Genomic DNA, 15,728 nt, shown 5'->3' with positions numbered 1-15,728 from the left:
AAAATATATAATAAATAATACGTACAGGTGGAAAGATAAAGTAAGAAATAAATAACTACAAATATATATGAAACTAGAATAAGTCTCACATTGTTATAATGCCATCGTTTTAATTCTATATTGTGGTAGCAGTTCGTTCTACTCGTAGAAATAGCATGTGTTCTAGCTTTAAATTGTGGAGCTCTTTTTCTATTTGGTACAAATGAAATGTTCCCATCGGGCCTATTTAAAAATACTTTATCAAAGTTATTTTTTTATAATCATATATTTTGTGTTATAGCAAGTACATTTGTAACAGTGTTATTTTATTTACCTTTTCCCTGCACATCCGTTTTTATTGTTGTTGGTTCGGTTTTAATGAATAGACCAGTCCGCTCAGCATTCTTTATGCAGAGAAACAGCGACACCTGCAGGTCAATTCTGAGAATGACGCTCCCAGTCTGAAAAAAACAATACAGGAAGTGTCTGTTAAACTGTTTCCGGTGTTGGATCGCAGGCTGTCGTTGTCTGCCTATGCTAGCCGAGCAATTCATTCTTCATTTCGATGGCAAACAGAACTGTGAAAGATGCGAATAGCATACACGGGACCAACCCGCAGTATCTGGTGGAGAAAATCATCCGGACTCGAATCTACGAGTCTAAATACTGGAAGGAGGAGTGCTTCGGTCTGACCGGTGAGTAGCATGTTAGCATGTTAGCCACGAGCTAACGTTAGCTTCCTCTCGGCTAATGACGTTAACCTGGCGGATTTTACCCCTCTGTTCTCCAATGAAAGCAATTTAATATATACGAGAAGTGTAGTGGTGTTTCTCTCTGACGTTTACGAAACCATATGTGTCACGTTCTGTTAAAATAGCAATATGTGTCACGTTCTGTTAAAATAGCATAAAATATAAGTAACCGAAGCTAAGTTTAATGACCACAACCCGAAGTTTACTCTTGTAACTGTTTATTTTGTCGGACCAGAAGCTAAAACCCTAAAGACGTTCACTTTGAACACTGTGAGACAAACTAGAGCTGCTACTAACTATAATGTCATTAATGATTAAGCTGCTGATTTTATACCCTTAATGTATTTATTATTTAAGCAAATAAAAAAAGTAATTGTATTTTAAAAGCTGTAACTAATATATCTTTGGTATTTTTATTTGTTTAGCGAAAAACTATTTTAATTGTCATATCGGTCCATCAGCTGATTTTTTAAAACAGTTTTTGCTACGTACAGCTGGGAGTTATTCTTTTTTTACTAGATAATGTACTTTGATACTGTTTTGTACTATATTTCCTTGTTCCGTGGAAGGGAAATCTTAATGTAACAACATACAAATATATTAACACAAAAGTAGGCCCACATGTTTTTGTGTCCACGGTTAGTTTTGTCCTCTTGTGTCTCACAATGACCGTTAATAAAGTGTGTGCATGTTGTGTGATTCACAGCTGAGCTGGTTGTTGACAAAGCTATGGAGTTGAAGTACGTAGGTGGAGTGTTTGGAGGAAACATAAAGCCCACTCCTTTCCTCTGCCTCACGCTGAAGATGCTGCAGATTCAACCGGAAAAAGACATCATTGTAGAGTTCATCAAAAATGAGGATTTCAAGTGAGTTTCAATCTATTTAGAGAATCAAGTTAATACTGGCTCTGTAGACCCTTCACCAAAAAAAAAAACATAGGAAAGAATGTCGGCAGTTGAAAAAGGGATTTAATCAATCTCTCTCTCTTTGTTTTTTTATTTTTGTTTTTTAGATATGTTCGTTTACTTGGCGCGATGTACATGAGGTTAACTGGCACTGCAGTGGATTGCTACAAATATCTGGAGCCGCTGTACAACGACTACAGAAGAGTCAAGAGTCAGAACCGAAATGGGGGTGAGTTTTTGATTCATTTTGGACTGTGCCACAATGCACACCCTGGAATCAAGTCAGTGCTCTTTGTATTGCAGGTATAAATAAAACAACAAACAAGACAGTGTGGTTTCCACAGTGGAGCTCTAACCTTTATCTAACTACACAAGAGCCAAACTAATATATCCCACCAGACTTATGGAATAAAATCCTTGATTGGCCCCCAAAACTGAAAAGTTTGCTCAAGATTTAATGACGATGAAACATTCTCTTCAGTACAGTGAGAGTTTCAATCTTTTAGGTTCACCAATTGGGCCAAAATAAAATTCTAGGTAGTGTTTAGAGTATGAGACCGAACCCTGATTGTGTTGTGGATGTTTGATAAAATGTTTTCTCTTTTGTTTTAGAGTTTGAGTTGATGCACGTGGACGAGTTCATTGATGAGCTTCTTCATGCAGAGAGGATGTGTGACATCATTCTGCCCCGACTTCAGGTACGTTTACGCCTCGTCTGTTCACACACACACAGAGCTTGATTCAAGTGCCCACACCACTAATGTGTGTGTGTCTTACAGAAAAGACACGTCCTCGAGGAGGCTGAGATGTTGGATCCACGTATCAGCGCTCTGGAGGAAGATCTGGATGAGGTGGAGAGCAGTGAAGAAGATGAGGAGGAAGAGAAGGTAATAATGTTTGTTTAAAAACTGGTTTGCTGTGAAGTGAATAATAGTGATTAGCAATGTAAGATATGGTCATATACAGGTGACATTTTTTATTCTCAATATGGTTTAAAAACACATCTATTTGTTCTCGTAGAAACCCTTAAACACATGTTGTCCCTTTTTAGTAACAATATTACGTTTCAGTCCAGAAACCTCTTCAGGTGAAAGACGTGTTGGTCTTTAATGCTCTCTGAAACACAAGACCTTTGTGGTGTTTGTCACGCTGTGACTTGTAGACCTTTGTGGTGTTTGTTACGCTGTGACTTTAACAGGGCAAAACACCACGACACAACAGTTTGTGACAGATAAACAATTTGTAGCACTAATAATTGTACATTTATAAAATTCCTCCGCCGAACTGCATGCTGGGTAAACACAGCAAATCGGAGGTGAAGGAAACAGGAAGTGACGGAAGACACGCCACACAAACAGCTGTTCACCGCCGGTTGACCGGCTGTTCTTGTGTTAGTTTACGCCGTTAATTAATTTATGCATTAAGCCAGTGGCGGGCCATCCTATAATGACGTCAGCATTACATGCCGCTCAGTGTCCATGTACAGGCTCTGACTATCGTGAAATGAAACGTAACAGCCAGCCAGCAGAGGCTGATGGGTAGTGAATCACGTAAAATCAAGTAAAAACCCGTCTTAATCTCTTTGGGTCGCGGCTTGTCATTAAGGAATGACAGTGGATTCCACAGCCAGACCAGCTGAGAACATTATATTTTCCTGAATTTAGGCTTTTTCATTTCTAAATGCTCGAGCGTTATTCAAACGACTCGTACATAGTTACAGCCTTAAAACGAATAGAAGCTGTGGTGCCATAATGTGGTTATACGGTGGTATTTCAGCTGCAGGACCACTGCATTGAGGCGGACAAAAATACCGTGATATACCGTGAAACCGGTAGAGTCTTAAAAAATACCGTGATATGGATTTTTGGTCATACCGCCCAGCCCTAGTGACTTGTATTGTTTGCAGCCGGAGAGACTCCAGACCCCTGAGCCCCACAGACGGCGGGACGGCTACCGTGACAACGACCGGCCTCGACGCTCTCCGTCGCCTCGTTACAGACGCAGTCGCTCACCCAGACGGTTTGTGTTTTAATTATCCAAAACCTGTTCCACGGCTACACGTGTCCCCTTTGTAAAGTGGTTATAAATCGTGGTTCCGGCTCTAAATCAAACCCTTTGGTGGTTTCTTTATGTTTCCAGGAGGAGCAGATCTCCAAAGAGGCGAAGGTATGTTGGCGCTTACATGAAATCCTTTAAATGCAACACATGTAGCTCACGCTCATTGATGTTTTTGGTTCCGTGTACTTGCGTAGCCCGTCGCCCCGGAGAGACCGCCATCGCAGCAAGAGCCCCCGCCGACACCGCAGCCGGTCCAGGGACAGACGCCACCGCTCCAAATCTCCAGGTGAACACGACAAACATCTCAGAGGTCTGTATAAAGAAAATAAGAATATTTTGAGCTCTACCAGAATGTCTTTGAACGCAAGCCACAGCAAGATGAGTCATGGTTGCACTATAATAAAAGTAAGATTGCAAATAACCTCGTGCAGCTCTTTGACGGTGTACTGCAGAGATCGGCTCTGGGCCTCATCTCTTCCCCCGTGGCCACATAATAAGTAGAATTGATATTTCTATGCAAATATATCTTTCCGTCAACCCGAGTGATACAAGTAGTCTGACTTCCCTAAAGACGTATATTTTTCCAATGTTGATTTGCACCTACATGTAGAAATCTCTGGTTAATGCACTGATCCCCTGTCGTGCATCACATGACACATCTGAAACCTCGCAGGTCGTCTTAGCTTTTGATGCGTCACTGTAACTTAAATAGTGGATGTTTTATTAGCTTGACTTGAGATCCAAACAATGGCTTCAGTTAAATTGATTTTGTTGATTTTTTGTTTTTTCATAGGTTCCTTAATTGTATGTGCACTAACCTGCAGCCTGCTGTGAACACAAACATTTGTTTTCTTTTTATTTCAATTCAATGTAACACAGATGTACTGATCGAGTCTGAGAAAAGCTTTTTTTAAATTATATGTAGAAGAGAAATGAACTTCTTACTGTATGTGATGGTTGAAGATGGTTGTGTTACTTATGCTGTCATTATTGTGAACCAGGTCACCACAGAAGCCACAGACATCGCAGCCACTCAAAGTCCCCAGAGAGGTGAGTGATGCTACTGTTGTGACTAAAATATGCAAATCTATTTGCATACGTTTGGCTGGGTCTCATTTGTTTGTAGGTTTATAAGGTAATAGCAAAGATTCAAGACCAGAGTTTCCAAAAAATTTGCAAAATCCTTATTTTCATTGAACAAAATACCCCAAAGTTACTGAATGTTGTCTGGAAACAAGAAGCCCAACAATGACAGTTTTTTTATATCAGTACTTCTTGGTTCTTGATATGTGGAGCTACTGATACATAGTAGTTTCTGGAGCTTTCTTTTAAATCTCACGTCACATGATCCTCGTCTTTTATGTTCCTGTATATCTCCAGTCTTATTGTGAACAACAACTGTTTGATTAATTCCATTCAACATCGTTTTGTTTCTTCACAGGAGTTCAAAAAAGAGTCACAAGAAGAGTCGAAGAGGAAACGAGTGATCTCCCGTTCCTCTGTTTTTACTTTCCCTCAGAACTGTCAGAGAGCTTTGCCTCTGACTATTGTACGAAATGCGATGACCGTTTTTTATTTTGTTTTACAAGTAATTTCCACTCTAGATGTTGGACCACTGACCTGTCTGTAAGATATGACGATGCAAAGCCCTCAGGTTCCAGCAGTGTGTATGTACAGTATCTAATCGACCCATCTGCAGCCCTTCGGTCTCATTGTGTGGTTCCAACCCTTTGAGAGAGAAACAAATCCAATAGTATTCCCTGTTTTCAGAAAGGTCTGGCCATTATCGATCACGTTTGGATCTGTGTAAATGTAGAAAATGTGATTTTGTCTGTTAAGACTGAGCTCCACACATTTGTCAGAAAATAAAGAATCTGATTCATTAGTTTTGTGTTTTTTGGAAGTTGATTCCTGATGAAGGACCCACAACTTCCCAATTGATGGGATTTTATTTACAAGGAACTTTCAGGTAAAATAACATGGCAAAAACATTACAGCTGTTTCGGTTTACATGCTGCACTGTAGTGTAAGAATGCTAAATTGGTCTTAATGATACCATTAAACATCTCCAATAAGGGTGTCAATAATAAATGACTAAATAATTAATCTTAACGGATTTAATGAATAATTCAGCCTTTCATACAAATTTATCATTTTTTAGATTGTCTTCCATTGACTGTACTATAGTGTAAAATATTGAAGACACAATATAGTGTATATTTCTTTGTCATGAAAAGATCAAAAACCAACAATGAGATGATCATATATTACACGTTCTGGGTCGGGTGTTACTACCTTCTGGACCAACCGACCATCACAAAACATTTTAGAACCAGTGTCGTTAAAACCACTATGGCTCTTGCAAGGAAACATGAGAACACCAGGACACACATGGAGAACTCTGTCAAGCTACATATTCGGCAAAGTGAACATCTTTTCTTCTACATAGCTGTCCTCAGTCTCATCTGCTTAACTTGGTCATGGAGGCATCAACATGTAACAGAGATGTTAAATTAACAGTGAAAACTCATAGCTTAATTTAACACCAGTATTCATAATTACACTTCATGTTTACTTCTCCTGATCTTTACCTCCTATAACGAGGTCCATAGGGGCATCTCAATAAATAAACATGTTATATTATATTATATAAGTGTTATTTACTGATTGTTTTCGTGTTGGAATACATGTTAAATATTTAACTGCAAAGTAATAATGCGTGTTTGATACTTACATTTTTTTGCATCAAATCATACTTGGATGTTTGCTGAAATTGATAGGATGGCCCAACCTATAAAATGTTCCACCAGCCGCCACTGTCTTAAACACATTCACACGTGAACTATGTGTGTGTACTCTCTGAGCAGCGGCCGTGTGCAGAGTGCCCGCACAGAGAGCTGGTACGATGGTTGACTGGAGACGCCTTCATTACGACGCTCTGCTGCCACCTACGGGTGCAACCTCGTTACTGTTTGGTGAACGTCCAACTAAAAAACACTTTTCGGCAGAAAATCTCAAATTACATTTTCACACATTCACCAATTTGTTGAATCCTTTCATTTGAACGTTTATTTTAACTGTAAACTATGTTGTCTTTATATTTATTTAATTGTATTCTAATCTAAGTGTTGTATTTTCTATGTGTGTGTAATGTGCGATACAATTTACATTTCATTGTGGGAACCTGTGGTGTTAAATGACAAATAAATGAACCGTGTAACTTTGTAAATTAGTCACTTTTGTTCAATTCAACAGCAATCTACGTTTACAAACTGCGCAGTTTACGTAAACCACGTACGACGGAACATATCCTGCGTATGTTGCTGTAGTTAGCAATGGCGGAGCTCAAAGAGACAGACGCTGCTCAGCTTCACCAGGAGGACGTCGATATCAAACGTAAGTGAACTGCGCCCGTTTGTTGATTGAACGTTATATTTTGGACCGTAAAGTGGAGAATGAATTATAGCTTAGTCAATGTCGGCGCTGTGCAGTGAATTCACAGAGAATTTGAGTTTGTAACTGCTTAACTAAACGAGGGCCTCACCACGGAGCTCCGCCATGGGACCTAAATAGTCAACAATAACAGCGTCAAAGGCGCTGGAGCCAACGTTAGCTAACCCGTTGTCGTTAACAGTGACTTACAACAGTGCATCTCTTCACAGAGCTTTAATAAGAGTGTGGGTTTGGGTTGCACTCCAGTTTAGGGTGACACGGTCTCATCACGGAGCTGCACTACAGGACCGCTCAGTTTGGACGTCAGCTGTCCCTTTATTATCGGCTTATTGACGGTTCGATGTCTCAAGACGTTGGTTTTAGTTTCAGAACAAAGAAAACAACAGTCCACTAGCGATAGCTCAAACTTCAGACGAGAATATGCTGTTTGTGCGCAATTTATGTTGTGTCAACAAACAGTGGGAGCAGATGTGTAGCATATTAGACTTCTAATATAGCGAGACCTATTATACGTGTATTATAAATACTGAGGCCATGAGACCAATCCTCCTAAGAAGTTGACAGGCATAAATAGCTGTAGTTTTGGCCTCATACTGGTCTTAGATGTCAGGTTGGTCAGGTTGCATACATATAAGACTGACTGATCGCTAATGTTAGCCAGGTAATGATTAGCCACCTCAAGGTGAGCGCTCTGTTACTGAGGTGTACCTGGATTGTTCCAACTTCAACTTAAAAACGTAGGACATAACCTGGTTTTTACATGTTTTCCACTAAGACGAAGCAGGAAACCCTCAGACAAGTCAAGCTGAACTAATTAGTTTGTCTGTTTTTTTTGTAAAAAGCTTTTAATGAACCTTGTACCTGCCAATTCCAGCTGGTCCACTCAAATAAATAATCAAAATTGCTTAAATAAACTTTTTTTTTGTAACTTTCCCGTCTGTCTGTCTGTCTCTGTCTGTCTGTGAAGGTGGAGCTGGTGGTGGAGATGCACCGTCAGTTGGTGACCAAGCTGCAGAACAGGCAGTGAAGACTGAAGCTGCTGCAGACAGCGATGCCAAACCCTCAACCACAACCCCTGGTGAATCAATAAAAGCTGTTTCTGTGCATTGATTGGTTGACATCAGTGATGGCTTCATACCATCTATATTCACTGACATTAAGGATGACACTTTAATGTCACGGACTAAAACGTTATAGAAGTGTTCTGACTTTACATAAGTATTGTGCTTTTCTACAAACAGAGAGACACGTCTCCATCCAAACTATATTGGAGGGACTCGAGGTGCTGGTTGACCTCAATGGTGGTAAGTTCAGTTCTGCAGTAACGCAGCCCTCTCTTTTCCACTGTTTATCTTATTTTTTTATTAAAGAAATCAGACATGGAAGAAGAATGAGAGGAGAATGTCGTATTTGATAGTAAACTAAATATGTAGTTGTTAGAAATGTCATGTTTGCCATTTACTGCCATTTAAATCCAGTTTTCTGACATTTGTAGAGCAAACAGTCCAGCAGCCCTGCTTATTGATTTTGTGTCTCCATTCATCAGCGGGACGTAAATCGTGTCCTCTGTGTCCCGAGGAGAAGTTTAAAGCCTGCTACAGCCACAAGCTCCGCCGACACCTGCAGAACCTCCACTGGAAAGTCTACGTGGAGTTTGAAGGTAGGAATGCAATCAGGTCCGGCTCACAGTCGGCGTTCCAGTTCATCCCAGAGGTGTTGGATGGGGTTGAGGTCAGTGCTCTGTACCAAGAACACTGTTGTCCAAAGGCTTTGTACATTGTCTGGCAACAATTAATGACACCTGTATCCAGCAAACTCTGTCATTGGCAGTTGAAATATCAAGTAAAAATAGATCTATTGTCCAGAAACGTACGTAAAATGTGTGTGAAAGTGACGTCTGGTATCTTGGTCTCAGGAAATCATCAAATCCTACTTCCTTATTGTTGACATCTGACCTTTAACAGGTCAGAGAATGTGCATCTGCCACCTGCCCTGCAGAAACCTGAAGCCCAGCCTCAGTGGAGATCAGGTGAGAAAAAAGACACGCAAACTGTCCGCAGCTCAAGCTCCCTTCAGTTTGGAACAATAGAAGCACCGTGGCTTCAAATTGCATCACCACAGATGGACTCATTCACGACGATCACTTTAAACTTTTCACAAACTTGGTGTAAGCAGGAATCTTGTTTTGCTGCAGTGGTGCTGTATTTTAAGGGTCCTGTAAGTTCAGCTTTTCTTTTTTTTTTTTTTAAATGTCAGTCGGCAGACTGAGCAGACAGCTTTGGTAAGTTTAGTTTAGTTTTTGGAAAAATTGTATGACACGACTTATACGACTACTTCGAGCAAATCTCCTGCATACATCGCTCACACAATGCAGCAGCGGTCGGTGCAGACACCCCTGGCGGAGATCTGCACTCTGCGAATTTCGAGTCTTTGATATTTTGTGTCCAGGCGTCGGGGAGACACGTGGCTCACTACCACTGTGTGGTGTGTTCTGTGACCATCGCCCGCAAGACGGACATGGTCAGCCACCTGAAGCGACACGTCAACAAAGGAGAGACTGAAGCCAGCTACTCCGGGAGCGCAGACGTCCCGTTTGAGGAGCCGGGTAATGAGCACTGACACCATCTCGCCACAACATGCTCCATTGGACAGCTGTGGGGACTCACAAGAGAGAGATAAAAGAAAGAATGGTCAAATTTGAAGCAGACGTTTAGTCCCCTGTACCTTCCATCCTAAAAGAGACAGCCATTAGCTTTGTGCAGGTGTTGTAACATCCACACTGCCACTGTCTAAAAAGCTCTTAGTACAATCACATGCTTCAGATCTCCTTATTCCAGGTCCTGCCTATTCCAGAGATTCCTTTATCCTTACTGTATGCGATCTTTCTGCATGATTTGAATGTGTTAAAACGTGCTCGGCAGCGCCGTCCGGTCAGGCGTATGAAATCATGAAAGAACTCGGAACCAACGTCCAGCTCCTCCCGAACCACACCACCCCGCAGAAGAGCGACACTTACTTCAACCGCAAGATGAAGACCAACAGGTCGGCACGCGCACAAGACACGAGTCCCTACGGAAATACATGTGCAGAGTTTTGCTTCACGGCTTCATGTGAACTCTGATTATGAACATTCATTGACGCAGAGTTTGTTCGTGTGTTTCAGGCAGCTGGTGTTTTGTTCGCTGGCTGTTCTGGTGGAGGAGAGAAACCCGCTGGAGTGTCTGGATGCTTTTGGAGCCACAGGTGGGACTGTAAAGGCCTCCAGAAATATGAAAACAGCGTTAAATACCACAGGAACGCTTTAACAACACGCGGGCTGCTTTTTCAATGAAGAATCTCACGCCTAAGTATTTGCAGTTTATCTGACGTTCCCCCACAACCTGTTTTCATGAAATAGAAAACGGTTAAACTTGTCATTTACTCAATTCTCCTGGAGCGATCTACTGTTTCAAATGCCTGTGAATAAGAGGAATTATTTTAACCTGTTGGCTGAGTTTGGAGCTGAAACGATTTACATAATAAGATAAAAGGCAAAGAAACCAGCACTGCAAGGCAAGAATCGATATAAATTAGGATTATACGATGAGAAATATGTCAAAAAATCTCTTTTCATTGTGAAAAGATGTGCGAGAAGCAAAAATCCCTAATTGACATGATGCCTTGTAAGTATCTGTTGATAAAGTGTTCCCAGGCCGCCGCTCTAACCCTCCACCTACGTGTCCTCTCTCTCAGGGATTATGGGCCTCCAGTGGGCGAAGCACCTTCGTCACGCTGTCAAAGTCACCATAACCGATATCAGCGACACGTGCATCAAAATGATCAAAGAGAACTGCGAGCTCAACCACATTCGGGTGGACGGAGGCTCACGTGGCTCACGAGGCCCCCGGGGGCCCGACGGGGCCGGCAGCGAAGTCGAGGGAGCGCCCATCGCCACGGTGGAGGTCGTCAAGATGGACGCCAACGTCACTATGCACCTGTGGCCCTTTGACTACATGTAAGTAGGAAGGGTTTGATCAAGTGTGTGATCCATTTAGCTTGTTGGTCATGTGACTACATACAGTCCTGTGGCAATAGTTTCTGAGGAATAGAGTGAAGACACAGTAATGGTGATATTTCAGCCTTTAGTCTGTAAAGACTTGTGACATGTTCCTTCATTACAATGAACACACACACTGTAGTGAAAGGAGTCCCCAATAAATGCACTATTTCCTTTGTTTGTGTGATTAAAAACTACAGTGACCAGCCGTTTAAGGAAATTACTGAACTTTAAAATAAGCTTTATATTTCTTCGGTGTTTTTAAAGATTTACGTCTCCAGTAGAAACCAATGGGCTTGGAGCTGAGGGCCACAGACAGGAAGTCAGTCAGTACTGAGAGACGGACTAATGCTAGTTGGTTTGTTGACAATAAGACAATCCGTCACTTTATCGCCTGGATCTTTCAGCCACTTGGATCCGTTCGGGACGGCAGTGAACTACCTGGACGCCGCCTTCAGAAACGTCCGGAACCTGGGCATCATCTCTGTGACGTCCACAGACACGGGCTCTCTGTACTCCAAGGCTCCCAACGTCACCCTGCGTCACTACGGCTGCCACATCGTACGCACGGAGTACTACAGGGAGCTGGCCGCACGCATGGTGGTGGCCACTATGGCCAGGTAGGACTTTAACTTGTGGCGTGTGTCAGTCCCTCATGTGATACTTGGGCGGAAGAAAACGTAATCCTCGCTGTCTGTTGTAGGGCGGCGGCTCGCTGTAACAAAGGCATCGAGGTGCTGCTGGCGGTGGCGTTGGAGCACTTCGTCCTGGTGGTGGTGAGAGTCCTCAGAGGTCCCACACAGGCTGATGAGTCAGCGAAGAAGTTACGGAAACTGGTCCACTGTCAGTGGTGTGAGGAGAGAGTCTTCCTCAAACAGGGAAACATGGTGGACGGTGAGTTCAACAACAGAGCGGTCCGTCATAGAATGCTGGTGAGCTGACGGTCAGCGGTGGAACATAACAAAGAACATTAAAATGCACAAATTAGATGTATTTTTACTTTACTTGAGTATTTCCGTGTTCAGCAACTTCACGATATTGTACTTTTTACTGCACTACATTTGGCAAAAGTTACTTTTCCAATGACACTTTTTCATAACCTTCCTGTCCAGTGAAAACCATGTACCGGTATCTCCAGGTGTGGTGATTTTGAACGTTTGTGATAAACTTGAGGAAATGTCCCTTTATGTGTTGAGACAATCCCAACGAATGGTGCGCTCACGTCCAGTTTCACAATAAAGGCTTACAATTGCTTTCACATTAAAATACATTTATTGTGAAGCACAAAGCAGGAAGTGGACAGCAACAGCAATCGTTCAATACTTTTTCAATTGTCGGCCAAAATACAGAATGCAACTATTGGCTGTTGTTTGGTCAATATGCTTTTTGTCCTGCTGTTGTTGTGAGTACAGGACGCTGCAGTGTTTGTGTATATATAGAAATAAATCATGTCCTTTCTTGTATTTCCTCCAGACACGCTGCCCTGTAACTGTCATGGAAGTCTGCCCGGAAAGACAGCAGTGCAGCTTGGACCGCTATGGTAAATGAAGATTATCAAGACGCCCTACCGTTGAAAGATGTAATCTCCTGCCACAGCAGCTTGATTGGTCCAGTCCGATGACTGCGAGGACCACTCTGTGTGTTTTGAATGGTCTTTCATGCTTTTAGTTTGTAGAAAGTCCTCTTTACAAGTACCGGTATATGCTATTTTGTGTTCTGTTATGAAGGGTGTGTTTTGTACATGGAGAACAAAACTGTCTACAGTCTAAAATAAATCTCTGTAGAAATATTATCATATTATTGAAGGAAAGAAGAAGAACTCATTCCAAACTTTTCAATGGTTCAATGTGTGCGTCCAGGTCTGGTCCTCTGTTTAACACGGGCTTCCTGAGGAGGATGCTGTCGGCGGCAGTGCAGCACAGCATGGACGACATCCAGGCGCTCGTCAAAAATCTCATCTGCGAGTCCGACTGCACCACCCTCAAGTCTTTAGTCCACGGGCCGTCCGCTCTCACCAACCAGGGTGAAGCGATCCCACCTCTCCTCAGTAACGCGCGTCTGATGTTTGCATGACGAAACTACCTCGCTTACAGAACATTGTGTCTCCTCTCTGCAGTGGAGTGCGGCGTCGTCATCAAGACCTTACAGAGCGGAGAGGAGTCGGGTCCCGCTGAGCAGTCTGGTGAGTCACTCACAGGTTTATTAACCCGCGTGATCATCTCAAGTTCTTTTCAAAGTTGAATTCAGCATTCGATTTTTTTTATTTCTGTTGTACATATGATCACATAAGTTCTGGAAAACCAGATTTGAGTTTTTTGCTCAAACTAGCTTGTATGTGTCTCATTTGGAGTGGAAAGATAAGACGCAAGTTGTAACGAGGGAGAGTGTTGAGCTGCAGTTGCATAACAACGATATAAAATGAAAATTCTAGCCAAATGTACACAATGCCAGGTATATAAACAAGCTAAACGGTAAGGACCACACGTGTGAAGGAGCAGTGGCATGTACGTAGCCATATCTCAGTACAGGTGAGTGTATCTGGTTCATTCCAAATGTCCAGTGATTATGTCCATGAGTTATTTAAAAAGTCAGTGAAGGCAAATTCCTTGTTCCTTCCTCAGCCGTGATGTAATAGCCAAGTGGAAGCAGCGTCCACCGGCTGACCTGCTTTCTTTCCTCATAGGATGCGATGCCTAAACTGTTTCTGTTGTCGCAGCAGCATCTCGACAAAGGGAAATGTTCTAGATGTGTTGTGCGTTATGTTACAATCGTTCCCCAAAATTACAGATTGGGTATCTTTGGAAACTCTTAACATCTCCACTAGATTTTCAAAAATAGAGCAATGAGAGTTTGAACAAAGTCTGACCAAGCAACATGAGTTTGTGAAGACGGAGTCACCGCTGGGTTGAGCACGACCTCACGTGGATGCCTCTCAGTTTAGTTTTCGGTTCAGATCTCATTTTCTTTCTTTCTTTCTTTCTTTCTGCAGGTAAGAGGAAGACGGGAGAAGAGTCGGGGAATGTAGTGAAGAGGATGAAGTCCGATGGGTCTCTGGATCACCCGCCCTTCTACTACAGCATCCACCGCCACAGCATCAGAGGCATGAACATGCCCAAGTAAGTGACCTATGACCTCAGATGTTTTATGGTGCCATGTATCGTGTCCACAATCAAACCAAGAGTGAATGTATCAGCTAGCAAGTATTGTGTGTGTGTGTGTGTGTGTGTATCAATGCCTGATACATCTTCTTCCTCTGTGCCATTGTTGTCCAAAAACAATTAAAAACACATCAGTGAGCCACACTGTTGCACTGGGTGGCATGCTCCGTCATCCCCATGAACACACACTGTAGTCAATTCTGACTCAATCCCACATGCACCGTCCTCCTGGCAACAATACTCACTCGAGCAAGAAATGTGGATTCATTTGCCGCTGAAAATAGTCCTCAACAAATGCACAATTTACTTATGTTTGATAAAAACTACAGTGACCAGCTGTTTTAGAAAGAATATTTGTGAACCAATGGGCTGAGAGCCTCAGACAGGAACATTTTATGTTCATTAAGTCTTTTTATCTTTTACAGGTTGAACAAGTTTCTTCAGTACCTGACGGAGGCCGGCTTCAGGGTGAGTCGGACTCACTTCGACCCGACGGGGGTTCGAACCGACGCCACGCTGGAGCAGTTCAAGTCTGTCCTCGCCAATTACAGCGTCCCCACGAACACCACCACGCAGACCAGCGTGAGCACGGAGAACACTTTGTGAGAGAGACGAGCAGGAAGGCGCTTGATACACACACTTTGTTCATCAAAGCAGATCTGCTCGTCCCGTTTCTACTCCACTTGGACTGTTTCTATTCACCTCAACAAAGTTCTGACTGCACTGATGTCTACAAACCCACCAACTGCTCTCTATGTGGACGTGCATATACGAGAACAAAGCAGTAATCTGATGTAATCAAACCAAAACAAACTGACCCTGCTGCACAAATGATCCCAACTGATCCACTGTTCCTATTTATTTCTGACTTCTCTTGAAAATTCATTGGTTACAAGATTGTTTTCTTCTCTTCTAGATGGTTTTTCTCCTCTTTTTTTTTTGTTTCTCCTGTCTTATAAAGGCAAAATAAAGTTGATCTGCCACGTGATGTCCTGCAATTGTTTACCGAGTCTGAGAAAGACAAACACACACAAATGTATTTATAAGACACAATTCAATAAAATTACAAAACAGACATCATAATGCAAAACGAGTTTATTTGTGTGGCACCTTTCAACAAGGCAATTCAAAGTGCCTCAAGATATAAAATGTGTTGGGAAAAGATACAGAAGAAACAAACCAATACAGAAAGACATACATATATTCAGATAAATCTGGCAGAATACAAGTTACAGTGCAGTGCAAGATGTGAACAAATAGTCCCAAGTTAAAGTTCTGCAAACAGCCCTGATTTCAAAGAACAGAGTGTCTGCGAGTTTGTTTCTGATATGGGCATCATACAAAGTGAAGTGCTGCTTCTGTGTGTTTCGACTGCAGAGGGGCGGAA

At 42.3% G+C, this 15,728-nt stretch overlaps 2 protein-coding genes across 3 annotated transcripts; both read left to right on the top strand.

Annotated features, from left to right (window-relative positions):
• Positions 1 to 487: 487 nt before the first annotated feature.
• On the top strand, positions 488 to 6,071 carry prpf38a (pre-mRNA processing factor 38A). 2 transcript variants are annotated; one of them, XM_079267019.1, is made up of 10 exons: positions 488 to 674; positions 1,438 to 1,597; positions 1,744 to 1,865; positions 2,249 to 2,334; positions 2,416 to 2,523; positions 3,543 to 3,655; positions 3,776 to 3,802; positions 3,889 to 3,980; positions 4,696 to 4,744; positions 5,136 to 6,071. In XM_079267019.1, the coding sequence occupies exons 1-10, from the start codon at positions 545 to 547 to the stop codon at positions 5,179 to 5,181; spliced, it is 933 nt and encodes a 310-aa protein (XP_079123145.1). In that variant the 5' UTR covers positions 488 to 544; the 3' UTR covers positions 5,182 to 6,071. The 2 variants fall into 2 exon arrangements, with proteins under 2 accessions (XP_079123145.1, XP_079123144.1); XM_079267018.1 differs by having other exon boundaries at positions 3,889 to 4,004.
• Positions 6,072 to 7,028: 957 nt separating this feature from the next.
• Positions 7,029 to 15,363, top strand: trmt1l (tRNA methyltransferase 1-like). The gene is made up of 16 exons (XM_079267835.1): positions 7,029 to 7,090; positions 8,115 to 8,225; positions 8,389 to 8,451; positions 8,694 to 8,807; positions 9,112 to 9,176; positions 9,596 to 9,752; positions 10,069 to 10,189; positions 10,311 to 10,390; positions 10,880 to 11,141; positions 11,591 to 11,803; positions 11,887 to 12,077; positions 12,657 to 12,723; positions 13,043 to 13,206; positions 13,300 to 13,365; positions 14,173 to 14,299; positions 14,767 to 15,363. The coding sequence occupies exons 1-16, from the start codon at positions 7,030 to 7,032 to the stop codon at positions 14,945 to 14,947; spliced, it is 2,043 nt and encodes a 680-aa protein (XP_079123961.1). The 5' UTR covers position 7,029; the 3' UTR covers positions 14,948 to 15,363.
• The last annotated feature ends 365 nt before the right edge of the window (positions 15,364 to 15,728 follow it).

The sequence above is a fragment of the Melanostigma gelatinosum genome (assembly GCF_949748355.1).
Source record: "Melanostigma gelatinosum genome assembly, chromosome: 4".
NCBI lineage: Eukaryota > Metazoa > Chordata > Actinopteri > Perciformes > Zoarcidae > Melanostigma > Melanostigma gelatinosum.
Note: the sequence above shows the minus strand (reverse complement) of the source record. Positions and strands in the feature narration are given on the sequence as shown.

Excerpts from the sequence above, each read along its gene's own strand:
- prpf38a (XM_079267018.1), top strand. The coding sequence starts at position 545 with ATGGCAAACAGAACTGTGAAAGATGCGAATAGCATACACGGGACCAAC. Across the intron at positions 1,866-2,248 it reads GAGTCAGAACCGAAATGGGG|AGTTTGAGTTGATGCACGTG; the intron begins GTGAGTTTTTGA and ends CTTTTGTTTTAG. Across the intron at positions 3,656-3,775 it reads CGCAGTCGCTCACCCAGACG|GAGGAGCAGATCTCCAAAGA; the intron begins GTTTGTGTTTTA and ends TTATGTTTCCAG.
- trmt1l (XM_079267835.1), top strand. The coding sequence starts at position 7,030 with ATGGCGGAGCTCAAAGAGACAGACGCTGCTCAGCTTCACCAGGAGGAC. Across the intron at positions 9,177-9,595 it reads CCAGCCTCAGTGGAGATCAG|GCGTCGGGGAGACACGTGGC; the intron begins GTGAGAAAAAAG and ends TTTTGTGTCCAG. Across the intron at positions 14,300-14,766 it reads AGAGGCATGAACATGCCCAA|GTTGAACAAGTTTCTTCAGT; the intron begins GTAAGTGACCTA and ends TATCTTTTACAG.